The 15,230-nt window shown below is 42.2% G+C and overlaps 1 protein-coding gene across 2 annotated transcripts in view; it reads left to right on the forward strand.

Annotated features, from left to right (window-relative positions):
* The window catches only part of LTBP1 (latent transforming growth factor beta binding protein 1), a gene marked incomplete at both ends in the record, with an annotated part of 334,198 nt that overhangs the window by 101,014 nt on the left and 217,954 nt on the right, over positions 1-15,230 (forward strand). For both annotated transcript variants that reach the window (XM_084234386.1, XM_084234397.1), the window contains one exon: positions 9,010-9,179. In XM_084234386.1, coding sequence (XP_084090512.1) covers positions 9,010-9,179 — 170 coding nt within the window. The remainder of the gene's footprint in view (positions 1-9,009; positions 9,180-15,230) is intronic.

A 15,230-nucleotide genomic window follows, 5' to 3' on the forward strand; every position in this document is an offset into this window, starting at 1 on the left:
CTGCTTACATTTTGGACTTTTCTTAGGATTATGTTTAGTTAGGTTTTCTGTAGTCCCTCTCAGTTGAGATAAAAAGGAGAGGGCTGTAACTCCTTTTTATTTTGTGTTCAGGGGTGCTGTTCCAAGATACCAAATGTAGCAACCCATTTAAAAATTTGTATTATTTATTTTATTATATCGTCATTAATTTTTGGACATTATTTGATTTCCCCCATCAGGTGTGGTCCCCATAGTTCTCCCACCACCATAGCAGTCATGATCCATCACCACAGTCCCTTGTGCTCTTCCCTAGCCTGTTTTGACCCCCCTCACTCTCCTCCTGGATGCCTCAGATCTGTGGTCAGCTTTCAAGTTTTGTATTTTATTCTGACCCATTATTTGGTTTCTCTATATTCCACGTATAAGTGCAGGCATCTGATATTTTTCTTTTCCTTTCTGACTTATTTTGCTTAGCATAATCCCTTCCAGCTCCATCCATGTTACCAAAAATGGCATAAGTTTATCTTTTTTGCTTGCTGAGTAGTATTCCATTGTGTATATACATCACATCTTCTTGAGGCAGTCATGTGTTTTGGGACATTGGGTTGTTTCCATATCTTAGCTATTGTAAATAGTAACAGCTTATTTTTTGATACACCTAAGACTTAGTTATTAACTATTCCTCCATGGTTACTTGCTAAATGACCTCATTTTATGGTTTTGATAATTTCAATCTTCTGTGATTTTCAGAGCTTTTGAAGAGTTAGTTCATTGTTTGCAGATAGGCTATCCACCCCATTAGCACATAACATTGATCATTAAAAATAGAAATAGGAGAGGATGTAGAGTGCTGTAATTTCTTTGTCTTTTTTCCCCCCTCACCTGCTATTTACTTGTCTCCTTTTCCTTTTCATAAACAGTAACACTGCCATCTTTGTTTCTACTATGAAAAGTTACTTGCAAATTAATACATGATTTCTTTTGATACAGATTTACAATTGTACCAAAAAATTTCATAGGGTATTTGTGTTTTATAAACTCTTCATGGTTGAAGCATAAAGACAAAATGGTACAAAGAAAAGTCAAAGGATCCATCCTCAGTTTTCATAATTATCAGGTCATAGCCAGTTGTGTTCATTAATATGTCTACACACCCCCCTTCTTTCCTAGTTATGTTTAAGCCAACCTATAAATATTTCAGTGTATTATCTGTAAAAGATCAAGGGCTCTTAGGAAAGATCATTATCTCACCCATGATAATCACTTAACACCATTAAAAATCCAGGTATTTAAATTTCCATAAATGTTTCATCACAAGTATTTAACAGTTTATTTGTTCAACTAAGGATCAAATAATGTCTAGCTATTGCAACAACTTCATGTCTCATAACTCAGTCTGTCAGCTCCTCTCTGTTCTTTGTTACCTTGACATTTCTTTGGTGAAGAAACCTTAGATTTTGCCAACTGCACCTCTCTGGTATAGTATGCCCCCCAATTTCCTATCAGTGTTCTGTAGATTCAGAGTCTGAGGAGATTCAGTGTAGTTTTTGGTTGGCTTACCTCGTAAGTGGTGGTATGTGCTCCCACCAGGAGGTAAATGTCATCTCTCTGACTTTTAAGATGTTGGTGGTCACTACCTACATTCTATTAGGGGTTGCAAATGACTGTTGCAATTTTATCGTTACTTTCTTTTCCTAGAAAAAAAATTCCAAAGGGATACTTCCTTTCCTCAGTTACTATTTGAGAATTCAGTTTGTATACAGAGAGTAATGGGGTAGGTTAGGTTTCTCCAGAGAAACAGAATCAATAGTGCATATGTGTGTGTGTGTGTGTATATGGAGAGGGAGAGAGTGATATTTATTGTAAGGAATTGGCTCATGCAGTGATGGGGATTGTCCAGTGCAGACAGGTCATGTCAGGGCTAGTGAGGCTGGTCTGAAGTGTGGACTTGCAGGCAAAGACGAGGAGAACCAACAGTGTGGGAAAGTTCACAGCTGTGCTGCTGTGGCAGTCCCTCTTAGTTGGAGAGGCTTGTCTTTTTGTTCTACTTAGGCCTTCAGCTCATTAGTTGTGCCCCCCACCCCCAATATGGAGGGCAGTTTGCTTATTTGGGTCCTTTGATAAAAATTTTAATCTCATCCAGAAACACCCTCCAAGTTGATGGCCATAAATTAGCCATTGTATGAGTGTATAATATACTTGATGCTTATTTCCTGTTGACCAGTTTTCAAAAAGTGAGCTGATTATTTAACATGTTCCAAAGGAAAACTATGAACTATGAATTATATTTTAGTGAATGGTTGCATTTAAAGTTACTTGGAATATTTTAATCCACCATTAATGTTCTTATTGATGCTAGAATCATTCCATCTTTGACTAATAGGAGCTGCTGCAAATTGGTCCATTAGATCTTTTGACTTTCCAGGTTGAAAATGATGTCACCTCTTTCATTCTTGATAATGATAGTTTAGATTTTCTTCCTCTCGTATTTATTTTTCATAAATCAATCTAGCTAGAGATTTCTCAGTTTCACTGATCAGTTCGAAGAAAGTTTTTGGTTTTCTTTTTTTTTTTCCTTTATACAAGAACCTGGGTACAGGCCAGATGGGCGGGAGGGTGAGAGGATCCACAAGAGACAGAGTGGGGGGCAGAACAGGCAGACCGACTAAAACACACTCCTGATGGGAGCAGCGGGCGAGACAGGAGAGGTTCACTGCACCATGTGGGTAGCTCCCTGGCCATCCGGGATTGAACCCATGCTGCAGAGGCTGCAGACAGCCCCATAGCGCTGCGCTCAACCTCCTGTACCACCAGGGAGGCCCCCCATGGTTTTGGTTTTCTTGAGCACCTAATCTTGCCTCTTATCTTGCCATTTGAAAATATAGTTCACATGTTGCAAGATGCTCCTGGGGGGCAAAATCACCTCTAGTTAAGAACTGGTGGTAAAAGAAAATTGGTTCCCAAGCTACTTGGTTGCATTTATCATGTTTTTTAAGATGTTGGTGGTCACTGCCTACATTCTGTTAGGGGTTACAAATGACTGTTGTAATTTTATCATTACATTTTTTTTCCTAGAAAAAATTTCCAAAAAAAAAGTAATGATAAAATTACAACAGAGTCCTATTCATTTCCATGTCTCCCCAACCTCTCCTAATATCAACCTTAAGTTTCATTTTCTGAATGTCTTTTGTCTTTTCATCTCATTCAAAGCCCAAGACAAGAATGGTGACCGTCTGTCCCCTACTTCAGGGCAATTTCTTTCTTCTTGCAATTTTTTTCATGGCTGCTCGTTTCATTTCACTTTCACTGTGTTTGTTCTGGCAGCACCAGCGCTCCCTGTTCTATTACCAGCAGTCTCTGCTGTCCTTTAGTCTGCTCCTCAGCAGCCTTTTACCTCCTAATTCTTTCTTGGTCTGATAATTCCTCATGATTGGGGTCATTGATGACAAAGAGTTGTTGTCATTGATGACAAAGACTTGTTTCCCTTTAGGGGTGTATATTTGTGTGTGTGTGATCTCCAGCATGCTGTCTTTCTAGCGTTATTTTGGTAATTGCAGTAACGTTGATTTATCACGTTGTTTGTAATTTATAGGTATAAATTACCTGTAACCAGAACACCCATAGTCCTCCACCATAGTCCACCTGTCCTCTCCCCTCCCACCTCAGTTCCACAGTCAGATTTCTAGTGTTTCTTTCTGGTTTGGCTTTGCCTGACCTTTTGTTTCTCTCTCTTCCACATATAATTGCCTGTTTTCCTTCTCTTTCCTTGTGTGCATGTTGTTCTTGAGAACTCCGTGAGAGAGAGGTTTTCTCCATCAAGCCGAAACTGGCATTTCTTATGCACTTGAGTTCACCACCTTTTCCTGGAGTAGCATCCACCCCTGCGGAGCGGCTAGGAAGCCAGCAGGGCACACAGGCTCACTGGGCTGCGTGGAGAGAAGCTGGCTCTGACCACGGGAGGTGACTCCTCTGGGCTTCATCCTGTGCCACTGTTTCCTCTTCTGCTTTTTCTTAGTCCTGATTGTAAACCTGACCATGCTAAAACACAGTGGAAAGGGTTAGACTGTGTCAGCCCGGCCTGTGGGAAACATTTTATGGCCTGTTGGGGGTTCCCTTCTGTGAGGTCCAAAGCCCTTTTCTTGAGTGGAAAGGGGCTTGTGTTCTGCCAGATCCTCCCACCCGCTGCAGGTCAAATAATGGATCGAGGAGGAATATGGAAAAATTTAGTCTGTGCGTGTGCCAAGAATCGCCACTCTGAAGGCAGCGGTGTAAACAGTGTGTGACTAATCCTTTCTTTTAAGGAAAGAAGTTTGACTCAGTTGTTTTCTCTCTGCTTATAAAGATAGAGGTTTCCACAGATTCAAGTCTTTGGATGGCTGCTGTGCCCTGACCTCTGGCCTGCTGTTCTTGATTTTCCCTCTGTGGGTCATGGTCTACCCACCCGCCAAAAGTTTCACCATCTGCGCTCACACTTGTGCAGCTTTCACTACTCAGACAGCACTGTGACATGATGGCGTCCATCACCGCTGCCCTCCCCAGGGGCCTTTTTTACTTTAGTTCCCTGCTTTTCCTGCAGCGGCTTAAGGGGATCCTCTTTCCTCCTTAGAGGCTTTCTTCCTTTTTGGACCTATGTTATCTTGTTTTCCTTCCCTTCTGACCCCCTACCCCTACTGACTTTCTCCATATGTTCCCACCATTAAGTGTGAATATCCTTCAGAACTGTGTGGCTGCCTGTTCTTGTTATCTGAAATGTTTTGCTTCTGGAGAAGTTGGCGCCTTGTAGAACACAAATTCTACGCTGGGAGGCTTTCCCTAACTGCACTCCAGAGATCTGCCATGTTTCTGTAAGACTCAGGCAGTCATCTTCCACACAGACTGACTCTTCTGACATCGTGACTCTGCACACCTCCTTCCATTTGCTTATCCCCTTGGTTGGGAACCAGAAACACCCTTCCAGGCACCCAGGCCAGGCCCGAAACCCTACTGTGTTGCTTGATTCCTTTTTGCTTTGTTCCCACTTTTTTTAAAAAAAAATTATTTATTTATATAAGCACTGGGTACAGTCAGAAGCACAGGAGGGTGAGAGGATTCACCAGAGAGGGGAACAGAACAGGCAGACTGACAAAATACACTGCTGAGGGGAGCAGCAGGCATGGCAGGAGAGGTCTACGTGCCATGTGGGACCCTTGCCCGGGGGCTGGGGATCGAACTGGCGCTGCAGAGGCTGCAGGCAGCTTCGCAGCCCAGTGCTCAACCGCTGTGCCACTGGGGAGGCCCTGTTCCCACTTCTTGTGTGTTTCTTTACCTGTTATGTTTAGGGGAAGACAAAGTCATACATATCTATGTTTCCAACTCTCCTCCTTTCCTTCCTTCCTCTGGGGTACAGGCCAGAGATGTGGGGGGTGAGAATATTCACCAGAGAGAGAAAGAGGAACAGAACAGGCAGACTGATTGAACCACACTGCTGAGGGGAGCAGCGGGCAAGTCAGGAGAGATCTGCACCATGTGGGTTGCTCCCTGGCCAGGGATTGAACTCTTGCTGCAGTGGCTGCAGATAGCTTCATAGGTTGTGTCTTAACCCCTTGCACCACCAGGGAGGCCCCTCCAACTGCTATCTTATTGCCTCCCACTGCATTGCCTCAGAAGGGAGGGAAGGGAGGCCTTGGCTGGAACGTGCACTCAGCATTCTCCCTGGTCAGAGCAGGCATTAGTTGTCCCAGCCTTGAGGTGTCCTGGAATGCCAGGCTGCCCTCTTCTGCAGAGGAGCAAGCCCAGACTTGTCTCACCAGGTTCAGCAGCACAGTGACAGGGTAACTGCATAGCTGGAGAGTGAGTTGCCCCCGAGAGAAAGGGCTTCCCATGAGGCTGGCAGAGTAGGTTGTGGTTCTTATCAATCACCAGATGCGCCCAGCTGTTCGCTTTCTACGCCATCCCAACCAAATACAGAGTTCAAACTAATACTTTATACCATCAGAACAAAAGTGTTTACAATGTTAAACCCTAAGCTTTCAGGAATTTATGTCATTCATCCCGTGACAAAGGGAATGTCCCTGCATGGCCTGGGACTGGGAGACTCTCAAGGCCCAAGATGGATTTTCCTGCACCCACAGGATTTAATGTGATAGATCTAGATCCCTGACTGGTTAAGAAGGGAGAACCCTTGATCCCAGCCTTTTCTATTCCTTTGTTTCTCGTGTGTTCTTGTCTTATGGAATGACTCATTCATCGACCCCAACTAAAATAAATTGACTAGACTGTCTATACAGGATGCTTTTTCTGCCCTTGATGAGTGGTGCTGTGGTCTGGTGCTGTTGGCAGCTCAACAGTTTGCTTTTCCCACTGACCTGACATGGTCTTCTTTTCTCTCTTCCTCAGGAAATCCCTCAGTGGGGCTGACTTTTGGGTTTTGTGGCACCTTACCAGGATGAGTATCATCCCGTCAGCCCTTTTCCTAAGCTATAGTATCAGTCGCAACCACTTTTCCCACTTTAGCTGACTTTAATGTGTCAGTGGATAAAATTCAAGATGACACTGGGGAACAGGCTTCCTTCCAAGGCTCAGCTCGCTGCTGGACTGCTCTGTGAGTTAAGTAGTGACTTTGCATTTTCTGGAACAAGTTGGCATGGCTTGTTTATGTTCCTCATTATTAGTCTTACTTAGCCCTTGATTTAACTTCTGTTCCTCGGGGAGTGATGACCTCTGGGTGAAGGCTGTGTAGTGTTAAGTACATATTACATGCTGTTACACTATCGGAAATAAAGGCTTGAGCCAGTGGGGTGAAAACCCAAAAGTTGTGGGCAGAAGTCTCACACGGGCCTGACTTTTTGTTGACAAGATAATAAGATTATGATTAGTTATTATTGTTAGGAACTAGTAATGATAGCACACTTACCCTGAATATTACCTTTCTAGAAAAATATTTATTTTATTTATTTATACATATAAGAGCTTGGGTGCATGCCAGGGGTGTCGGGGGGAGGGGGGTGAGAGGACTCACCAGAGACAGAGTGGGGAGCAGAACAGGCAGACTGACTGAAATACACTGCTGAGGGGAGCACGGGCTAGTTAGGAGAGATCTGCTGCGCCATGTGGGTAGCTCCCTGGCCGGGGATCAAACTCATGCTGCAGTGGCTGCAGACAGCTTCATAGGTTGCATCTTAACCCCTTGAGCCACCAGGGAGGCCAGCAAGGACATCCTGAATATTACCTTTTATATCACTGTGAAATACTGTATGAAAAATTAGTGTTGACTAGAGCAAGCTGTTACTTTAGTGTGGGCTTTTCCTCCATTTTTCTATGTGCACAGTTTTACAAGATTATTTTCGGTACTGTGTGGGAGAGATTCTATGCTTCAGACCTGGAAAGTGAGGCTCAAGAATCCAGTTTTTTCCCGCCTAACACAAGGAAGTTTCCACTGCACTCCTCAGGTCCCAGTTGCTTACAGGGAGTTTAGCTTAACTGATCAAATTAGGAATTAATTGTATAGTTCCCTTCCTATGCTATATTTCATCTTTATCTTCTTTCCACTTTTACTGTTACTTACCAGTATACAAAATACACCTTTTAAACTTAACTCCCTCAGAACAGCTATGTCGATGAAGAAGATGTGGTATATATACACAAAGGAATACTACTCAGTGATGAAAATAGATAAACTGTAGCACTTGTGGTGACATGGATGGAGCTGGAAGGGAAGTGATGTAAGTCAGGAGTATGGAGAAACCAGACAATGGGTCAGATAAACTCAAAGACTAGCCCTTCAGGGGTGACTATAGAACCCAGACATTCAGCCCGGGCGGGACCACAGGAGGGGGAGCACAAAGCTAGGACAGAGCTCATGGGCCATGGTGGTGGACTATGGGTGCTGTGGTGGTGGCAGAGCTATGCTAACACCACCAGAAGCAGGGATCCTGTACTTCCAAAATATAAACAATGAAAACTGTTACCTTAAAAACGTAATTATAATAAAATTTACCTTCTGGCTTATTTCACTGAGTGTGATCCCTTCTAGCTCCATCCATGTTGCTACAAATGGCATAAGTTTATTTTTTGTGACTGCTGAATAGTATTCCATTGTGTATATAAGCCAGAGGAAAAAGAAAAATATTGGATGGTTTCACTTATAGGAGAAATATAGGGGCACCAAATAAGGGATCAGAAAAAAACAATAATAATCAAAAACCAACACAAATCAGCAGGCAATCATAAATCAGAGACATTCTGCGAGGGGTGGGGAGGAAAAGGGATCAAAACAGGAAAGAAAGAAGAGCACAAGGGACTATGGTGGTGGTTTATGAGTAAATTGGTGGTAGGAATTTTATGAGGAATACACAATGATGTAAAATATATAAATAAAAATCTTAGGAAAAAAATGTAACTTTAAAAAAATAGATATATCTATTCAAGTTTGTCTTCGTCTGTGTCTTAACTTCAAGTGCCCTGTGTTTTGCTTGAAGGCTCAGTATAGCTGTGCTTCCAATCCTCTGATGGGAACCACCTGTGGTGGCCTGTTTATCCTTCCCCTCCTTGACTAGACAGGCAGAGTCTCTCTTATGTCAGATTTCTAAAGGTAAACTGTTAGTTCCTTGTAGGCCACGAATAGTTGGCTATAGTATTTGAAGGGAGAAATGAGCCTTGTATGAAATGTATGATTCTAAGTTGAATTGATTTTTTTTAAGATTTATTTATTTATTTATTTATACATACAAGCACTGGGTACAGTCGGAAGTGCGGGAGGGTGAGAGAATTCACCAGAGCCAGAGCGGGGAACAGAACAGGCAGACTGACGAAATACACTGCTGAGGGGAGCAGTGGGCGCAGCAGGAGAGGTCTGTCGCGTCATATGGGACCCTCACCGGCCACTGGGGATCAAACCGGCACTGCAGAGGCTGCAGGCAGCTTCTCAGCCTGGCTCTCAACCTCTGCGCCACCAGGAGAGGCCCTGAACTGATTTCTTATTCCTCCCCCCTTGGTTGACTTTGAAAAGTCCTTTGTTTATTTCCTTATCTTCGTTTTTGTTTTTCTCCCCAGGATGACACCTCTTTCCTCACAGAATGTCATGATTCATCACGGCCAGACCCAGGAGTATGTGCTCAAGCCCAAGTATTTTGCATCCCAGAAAGTGATTTCAGGAGAGCAGGCCACGGAAGGCTCATTCCCTTTAAGATATGGGCAGGATCAATCTGTGTCCCCGTTTCAGTGTAAGTATAGCCCAGTCAACATTTTTGTAAGTTACAGCACTGTTGTTTGGAAACACTTGGTTTGGTTTAGAGGACTTTATGTGTCACAGTGGATAAAACCCAAGGGTCATTTAAAGAAAAAACAACCCTGCATTAGTTCCTAAAACAACTGAACAACAGCTTACTCTGAGGAAAGGCATTCTTGTTGGATGTTAGAATCTGGAATAACCTGCTTGTAATTCTGTTCCTACAGGATGGCTCCATTTCTGGAACATAACTTGTTCTAATTTTGGATACAGTTGTGTCTGACATGTTTACATTGATAAAATATTTTCTTTAGTAAGCTAGCCAGGGTTCATTCCTGAGGGAATTTCTGAAATAGGCTGCATTACTCCCTGAGGTTCACCTACAGTGGATATTTTATATCATGAGGTCCACTTTTTTAGTGTATCAAGCACATGGCGTGGCAGATTTTACTCTGAATTTGTAAAAGGCTATTGTGTCAGGGGCCAACTTAGTTAATAGCTCATTATGTGACACTCAAGGATAAGCCCTGGCTCACAGGGTGAGGAACATGATGACGATTTGTGGTTTAGGTATTAGTGTTCGCTGGCAGCATCTGGAGGAAAGGCTTTGGAATAAGGCAGCACACCATCAAAGACAAGAGCTAGACAAATGCTCTCCTTGCAGTGGCTTCCTGCACTGTCTCATGTTGACGGATTGCCTGTACCATGCACAGTGAAAGAGGATGTCAGTCGTGAGCTTGGACTCTCTGTCACGACCCAGTGTAGTGCAAGGAACTGAGATAAAATTTTTACTACTGTTTGGGGCATCAAGTCTGTGTCTGTGGGAATCTAGTTCTCTGGATCGCCCCCCTCCCATAGAGTTGGTCAGTGTTCTGAAGTGATTGCTCTCTCCTCCAGAACCGATCACATAACAGAAAGAGTATCTAGTACAAAGCTGGTACTTCTCAGTTTTCATCTTGGGGGTAAATCCTGCTCATTGACCTGAGACTGGACTCCAGAGTAATATCTGTTGGTAGTTTATTGGGATCGTGAGGGATGCAAGCCCTGGGGATTATAGAGGAAAGAATGGAGAAATCATGCAAATGACTCCTTGCCTTTTGGTAAAACAACTTCCAAGGTATTTTTCAAGAGCAATAGGTATATCCATTTTGCTTTTAAAGACCCTTTGATTTCAGTGCTCAATAATCTGTTTCTTCTGTCTGAATATCCCTGAATATGTAATGTTTTTTTATCCTAATTTGACAATGAACCAAACAAGAGCTACTTATTTCCTTGGGTTTTTTTGTTTGTCGGTTTTTTTTTGGTGGCACATTTATATTGATCAGATTGCATTTTAAAAACGCCCTCAAATTAGAATGAGATGGAAAGAGAGTGTTTGAAAGCTTACAGTCGTACTGATAAGGAAGAGAATTCTGAACTACATGGAGGTGTCAGGAAAAGATGGTCTGAGAATCTGTGGTATTAAGACTAGAGACCAGACTCTGGTTTTGGTTGGTTACTAATGATTTGTTAGTAGAATGAAAATTCCCAATATGTATATATATGTGTTTGTACTTTAACTCTGAATCTTTTGTCAAACTGTCTTCTGAAAGATAAAATTGTACTTTAGAAAAATGTGAAGATTAGTCTATCTTCATTGCCCATTAATTGTTCACTCAACCTACTTAAATACAGTTTCATTATGATGGGGAGCTAGTAAAATAGTTTAGACAAATGTAGTATCCCCAGGATAGAGTTATCTGCTGAAATTACCCTAAGTCTGTTGTTCAAAAAGACCCAGGAACTAGCTGGAACAGACTTATAGGAAAGCCAGGAAGGTGAAAATTGTCTGCTTTTGCTGAGAACAGAGCTGAAAGGCTAATTGGAAAGTTTGAAAAAAGAGGTGATTTGGCAGGACCTTGATGGATATTGAAATAGCAACATTGAGTAAGAAAGACAATAGAAGGATGAAAACTAAAAAGATGGTAGGAGGAGGAGGAGTCAAGACCTACGGATATTGTGTCCCTTATCCAATTCTGCATGAGGTATAATGAGTCTCTAAGGAAACCACATGTAACAGAAGGGAGAGATAATAAGGAAAGTCTATGGAAAGCAGAATCTTCTAGTGTCTACATTTTCATCTGTGTGAGAAGGATCAAAAGCAAACAGCTTAACTTTTCATTTGCTGGAGGATTTAAAGATCCAACAGTAAAAGTAGATAATTATGACTAGAATAGAAGATACTAAATTAGGTGGACATGATGTATCTTGGGATGAATCTGAGGGACAGCTGTATCTTACCAGCCCACTGCCATGATTTTTGAGAAGCTACAGGGACTAGAGAAAAAATTCAGGTTATTGAAGAACAAGTGTTGTTTTCCTCTTCTATAAGGGATGTTGAAAAGTTAGTCTACTGTAATTAATGACCAGTTGGTAGGTTTTATATGGGTATCCTATAAGCAGCAAAACCTACAACTTACAACTCTAAAGCATCTTGTAACTTAATCAGCTCATTGAAGGAGGAGGCAGTAACACTACAAACCCAAGTGAGTAAAGGCTTGCTGTTGACACTTGGTAGGCAAAAACAGAATTGACCAGAATAATCCTGGAAAAGATGAGGATGGAGCATGATGGCTTCAGCAAAGTGTGTTACTGGGTTAAATTTAGCACTCTCCAACTGATCGAAACTCTATGGTTGCTGGTGATTCATTTCTCTTTGTGAGGAATGAATATTTTAGTCTAACTCCAGACTTTTGATGCTATAACTCACCATCCCTGTCCAGCACATGTTACTTTGTCTGTTTTGATTCTGTGCATTTACCAGCCTATAAAGTCATTTCTTAGGTAACTTGACATCTTGGGCTGGGTGCTCCCTGCTTACTGGTTATCTCCTGTGCTCAATAACCTGGTGTTTTACTTATTCATTGGTCTTCATTGTGTATCCTCCAGAGCAGGGCTCCATAAACCTTTTCTTAAAGGACCTGATAGGAAATGATTAAGGGTTTGAGGGCTATGATGAAAATTGATATTACATATAGATATTTAAATGACTCTTCAACATGTAGCCATTTAAAAATCTACAAATTCTTAGGGCAGGTTGTCAAAATTCTGGTGCCTGGGGGGGGACCTCCCCTGGTGGTGCAGCGGTTGAGCGCTGGGCTGCGAGGCTGCCTCCCCAGCCGCCGGCGAGGGTCCCACAAAAAAAAAAATTCTGGGGGCTGCATGGATTTGACTCACGGACTGTAGCTTGTCAACTGCTGATGTCAAGATACAATTTCTCAGTGTACTAAAAACACTCAAATTTTGAACCTGACTCATGTCTGGAACATGAATGGCAGTTGGACCAAAATCTGCCTGAGAAGCCTTGCCTGTATCCAACTGTCTTTCATTGTGGTCATCCCATCAACCCTTCCTCGTCACCATGACTATTCTCAGCTATATCTCCACTTAGTTTGAAGGCAGTCAGAAAAGAATGATCTACCAGGAAGGCACTTATCCTGGGATGAGACAACTTTCCTTTCATGTGAGTTCGGCAGACCACATAGTAACTGGGAAAGTCATGGGTGTTGATCCTGGTTATTTCTAGAAAGACTGTGCTATTGACAGAAGTAACATTTCCACAGGATCAAGCAGCATATGGCTGGACTAATCATGTTAAGGTACTACCTGAATTCCTCAAAGAGTTAAATACTGTGTTACTATATGACCCAGCATTTTCACTCCTAGGTATATACCCAGGAGAATTGAAAACATATATTCCCACAAAAACTTGCATGCAAATGTACATAGCATTGCTATTCACAACCAAAAAGTAAGATCAGTGAAAATGTCCATTCCCAATGAGTGGAGAAGCAAAAGGCAATATATCCAACAGTGGGCTGTTCAGTTGTAAACAGGAATGAAATACCGATCCATGCCACATGTGGGTGAGCCTTGAATACATGCTGAGTAAAAGAATCCAGACAGAGCAGAATACAGATTACGTATTAATATGATTCTATTTCTATAAAATGTCCAGAATATGCAAATCCTTACAAAACAGATAAATGGTTGCTGGGAGCTAGAGAGAGGGGGAGTGAGGTTTATGGGTGAGGAATTTCTTTTGGGTTAAGTGTTCTGGAATTAGGTGGTTATCATGGTTATACAACCTTGAGAATAAACCACCATGTTAGGTTAAAAATAAAAGTACCTATAAAAATTATAGCCAAATAAGTAGTTATAAAAGACTCAGCCTCAACTCCAAGAACAGAGCTCATCAGCACTCCCGTAAATCATAAGAGATGGTTTATCCATCTGTTTTATCTGCTATTTTCCTAGGTAACTTGTAGAAAAGAATTGAGTATGTAAATCAAATTGTATTGTACTTAACTCATTATTTTTAACACAGTGGAAGGAATATGGCAATAACAAAACATCTGAAAGGTGATCTTATAAAAACAGTCAGTAGAGATTATTAGAACAGCACATGCTCAGCGTCAAATCCAAATAACTCACACGTGAAGAGATTAGTTTGGCATAACTCACTAGAAAAAGACCTTAAGGGCAGTGAGCCTCCACATCGGCCTATCTGTTGCTGCAGTAAAAATACCATGGGATGCCTGATAATGTTAAAACCAGAAAATATTCCTATTATGGTCTTTAGTGGAAGGACATTTTTATCATCAGGGTTATAAGACACTGGAGAGCTTGCCGAGGTGGAGTGTAGAGTTACTTACAATGGAGGTCTCTGGGATGAGCAGAAATATCCATGTAACTGAAATGGTTCCCTAGACAACTGGTTTGCAGATTCTGCAGGCAATCCTACAGCTCAAAGATTGGGGCCTCTCTGATTTTAGTATTTGCATGCTTAATCTCTATCATAGCACTTTAATATTTGGAAATATCTAGAAGTTTAAACTTCTGTAAGTTGAATTTCTCTTTGCTAATTCCAATAGTTTTTACTAAGATGGTCTTAGAATTTAATAGGTTATTTATATTTCAAAGTTGTCTTCTCAAATTTTAGCTTACCACATTTAACAAATTTTAAATTTCAGGAAAGGAAGATGTCCTATTTTATATACTACCTCCCTAAAGTTTTTAGACAGATTCTTCCTAAAATTTTCAGACCATTAAAAGAAATGTCAATTTTTGTCTTCCGATGTGCTGATATGAGAGAGATTGGTTACTGGCATTGCAAACACTGGCTGCTGTGAAATTATGAAAAAATTAGGACAATACCATTTATAAACACTTACTATTTAAACATAATCTTCCTGCTTAAATAAGTACCCATAGTAGTGCAGGAGGCAAGTACAAAGCCCCCAGTTAGGCCACTTCTGACAAAAGAAAACCCAGTCGTGCCTGCACAGGAGACGTGGTAGCTCTGGACCTGCGTTCTGTGCCGGCCTTTCCTGGGCCTTAGGCAGAACCATTGCCCCCACTCCACCCACAGCAACTTGGCTGGAATTCCCTGCTCCCACAAGGATGTGAAGGTGGAGAGCTGTGCCCAGGGCTCAGACCTGAGAAGGAGGCAAGAAATCTGTTCTCACAGCAGTGGTCTTGCTTGCTGCCTGAACCCCACAGCCCAGCTCTGGCCTGACTGTGTCCATATCCCAGACTGTGAAAGAACGCTTCGGCACTCGCAGCCTTTTTTAATACTTCTGACTCTGTGGTTGAATGTGGTGGCATTCGCCTCGAGGCTATGTTTGCAGTGAATCAAGAGCGTAACTTGATGTGAAGTCATCTCAGGATTTGATGCCAAGTGGTTATGTCTCTCCTCGAGAAAAGTAAGTGTAGGTGCCTGGGGTGAAGGTTGTGGGTGGTTTCCCGTTGGTGTAGTACCGTGATTACTGATAAAACTGTGTGTTTTTGGTGCCCTGCCTGAAGGGAGACTGCAAAGGGTTCTAGGAGACATGCAAACTATTTCCTTTGGTCAAACAAATCCGAAGCCTAGGAGATAAGCAGTGCTTGCCCTGGACAGTTGTGTCCACTGTCTACTTCCAGTGGAAGCAAGGAGGGGAGAGCTGGGGAGGCTCAGTGCCAGTTCAGGATCTTCAGGGTGAGGGTGTCTGTCATACAGTTCAGAGCC

Source organism: Talpa europaea (genome assembly GCF_964194135.1).
Source record: "Talpa europaea genome assembly, chromosome: 6".
In the NCBI taxonomy this organism is placed as follows: domain Eukaryota; kingdom Metazoa; phylum Chordata; class Mammalia; order Eulipotyphla; family Talpidae; genus Talpa; species Talpa europaea.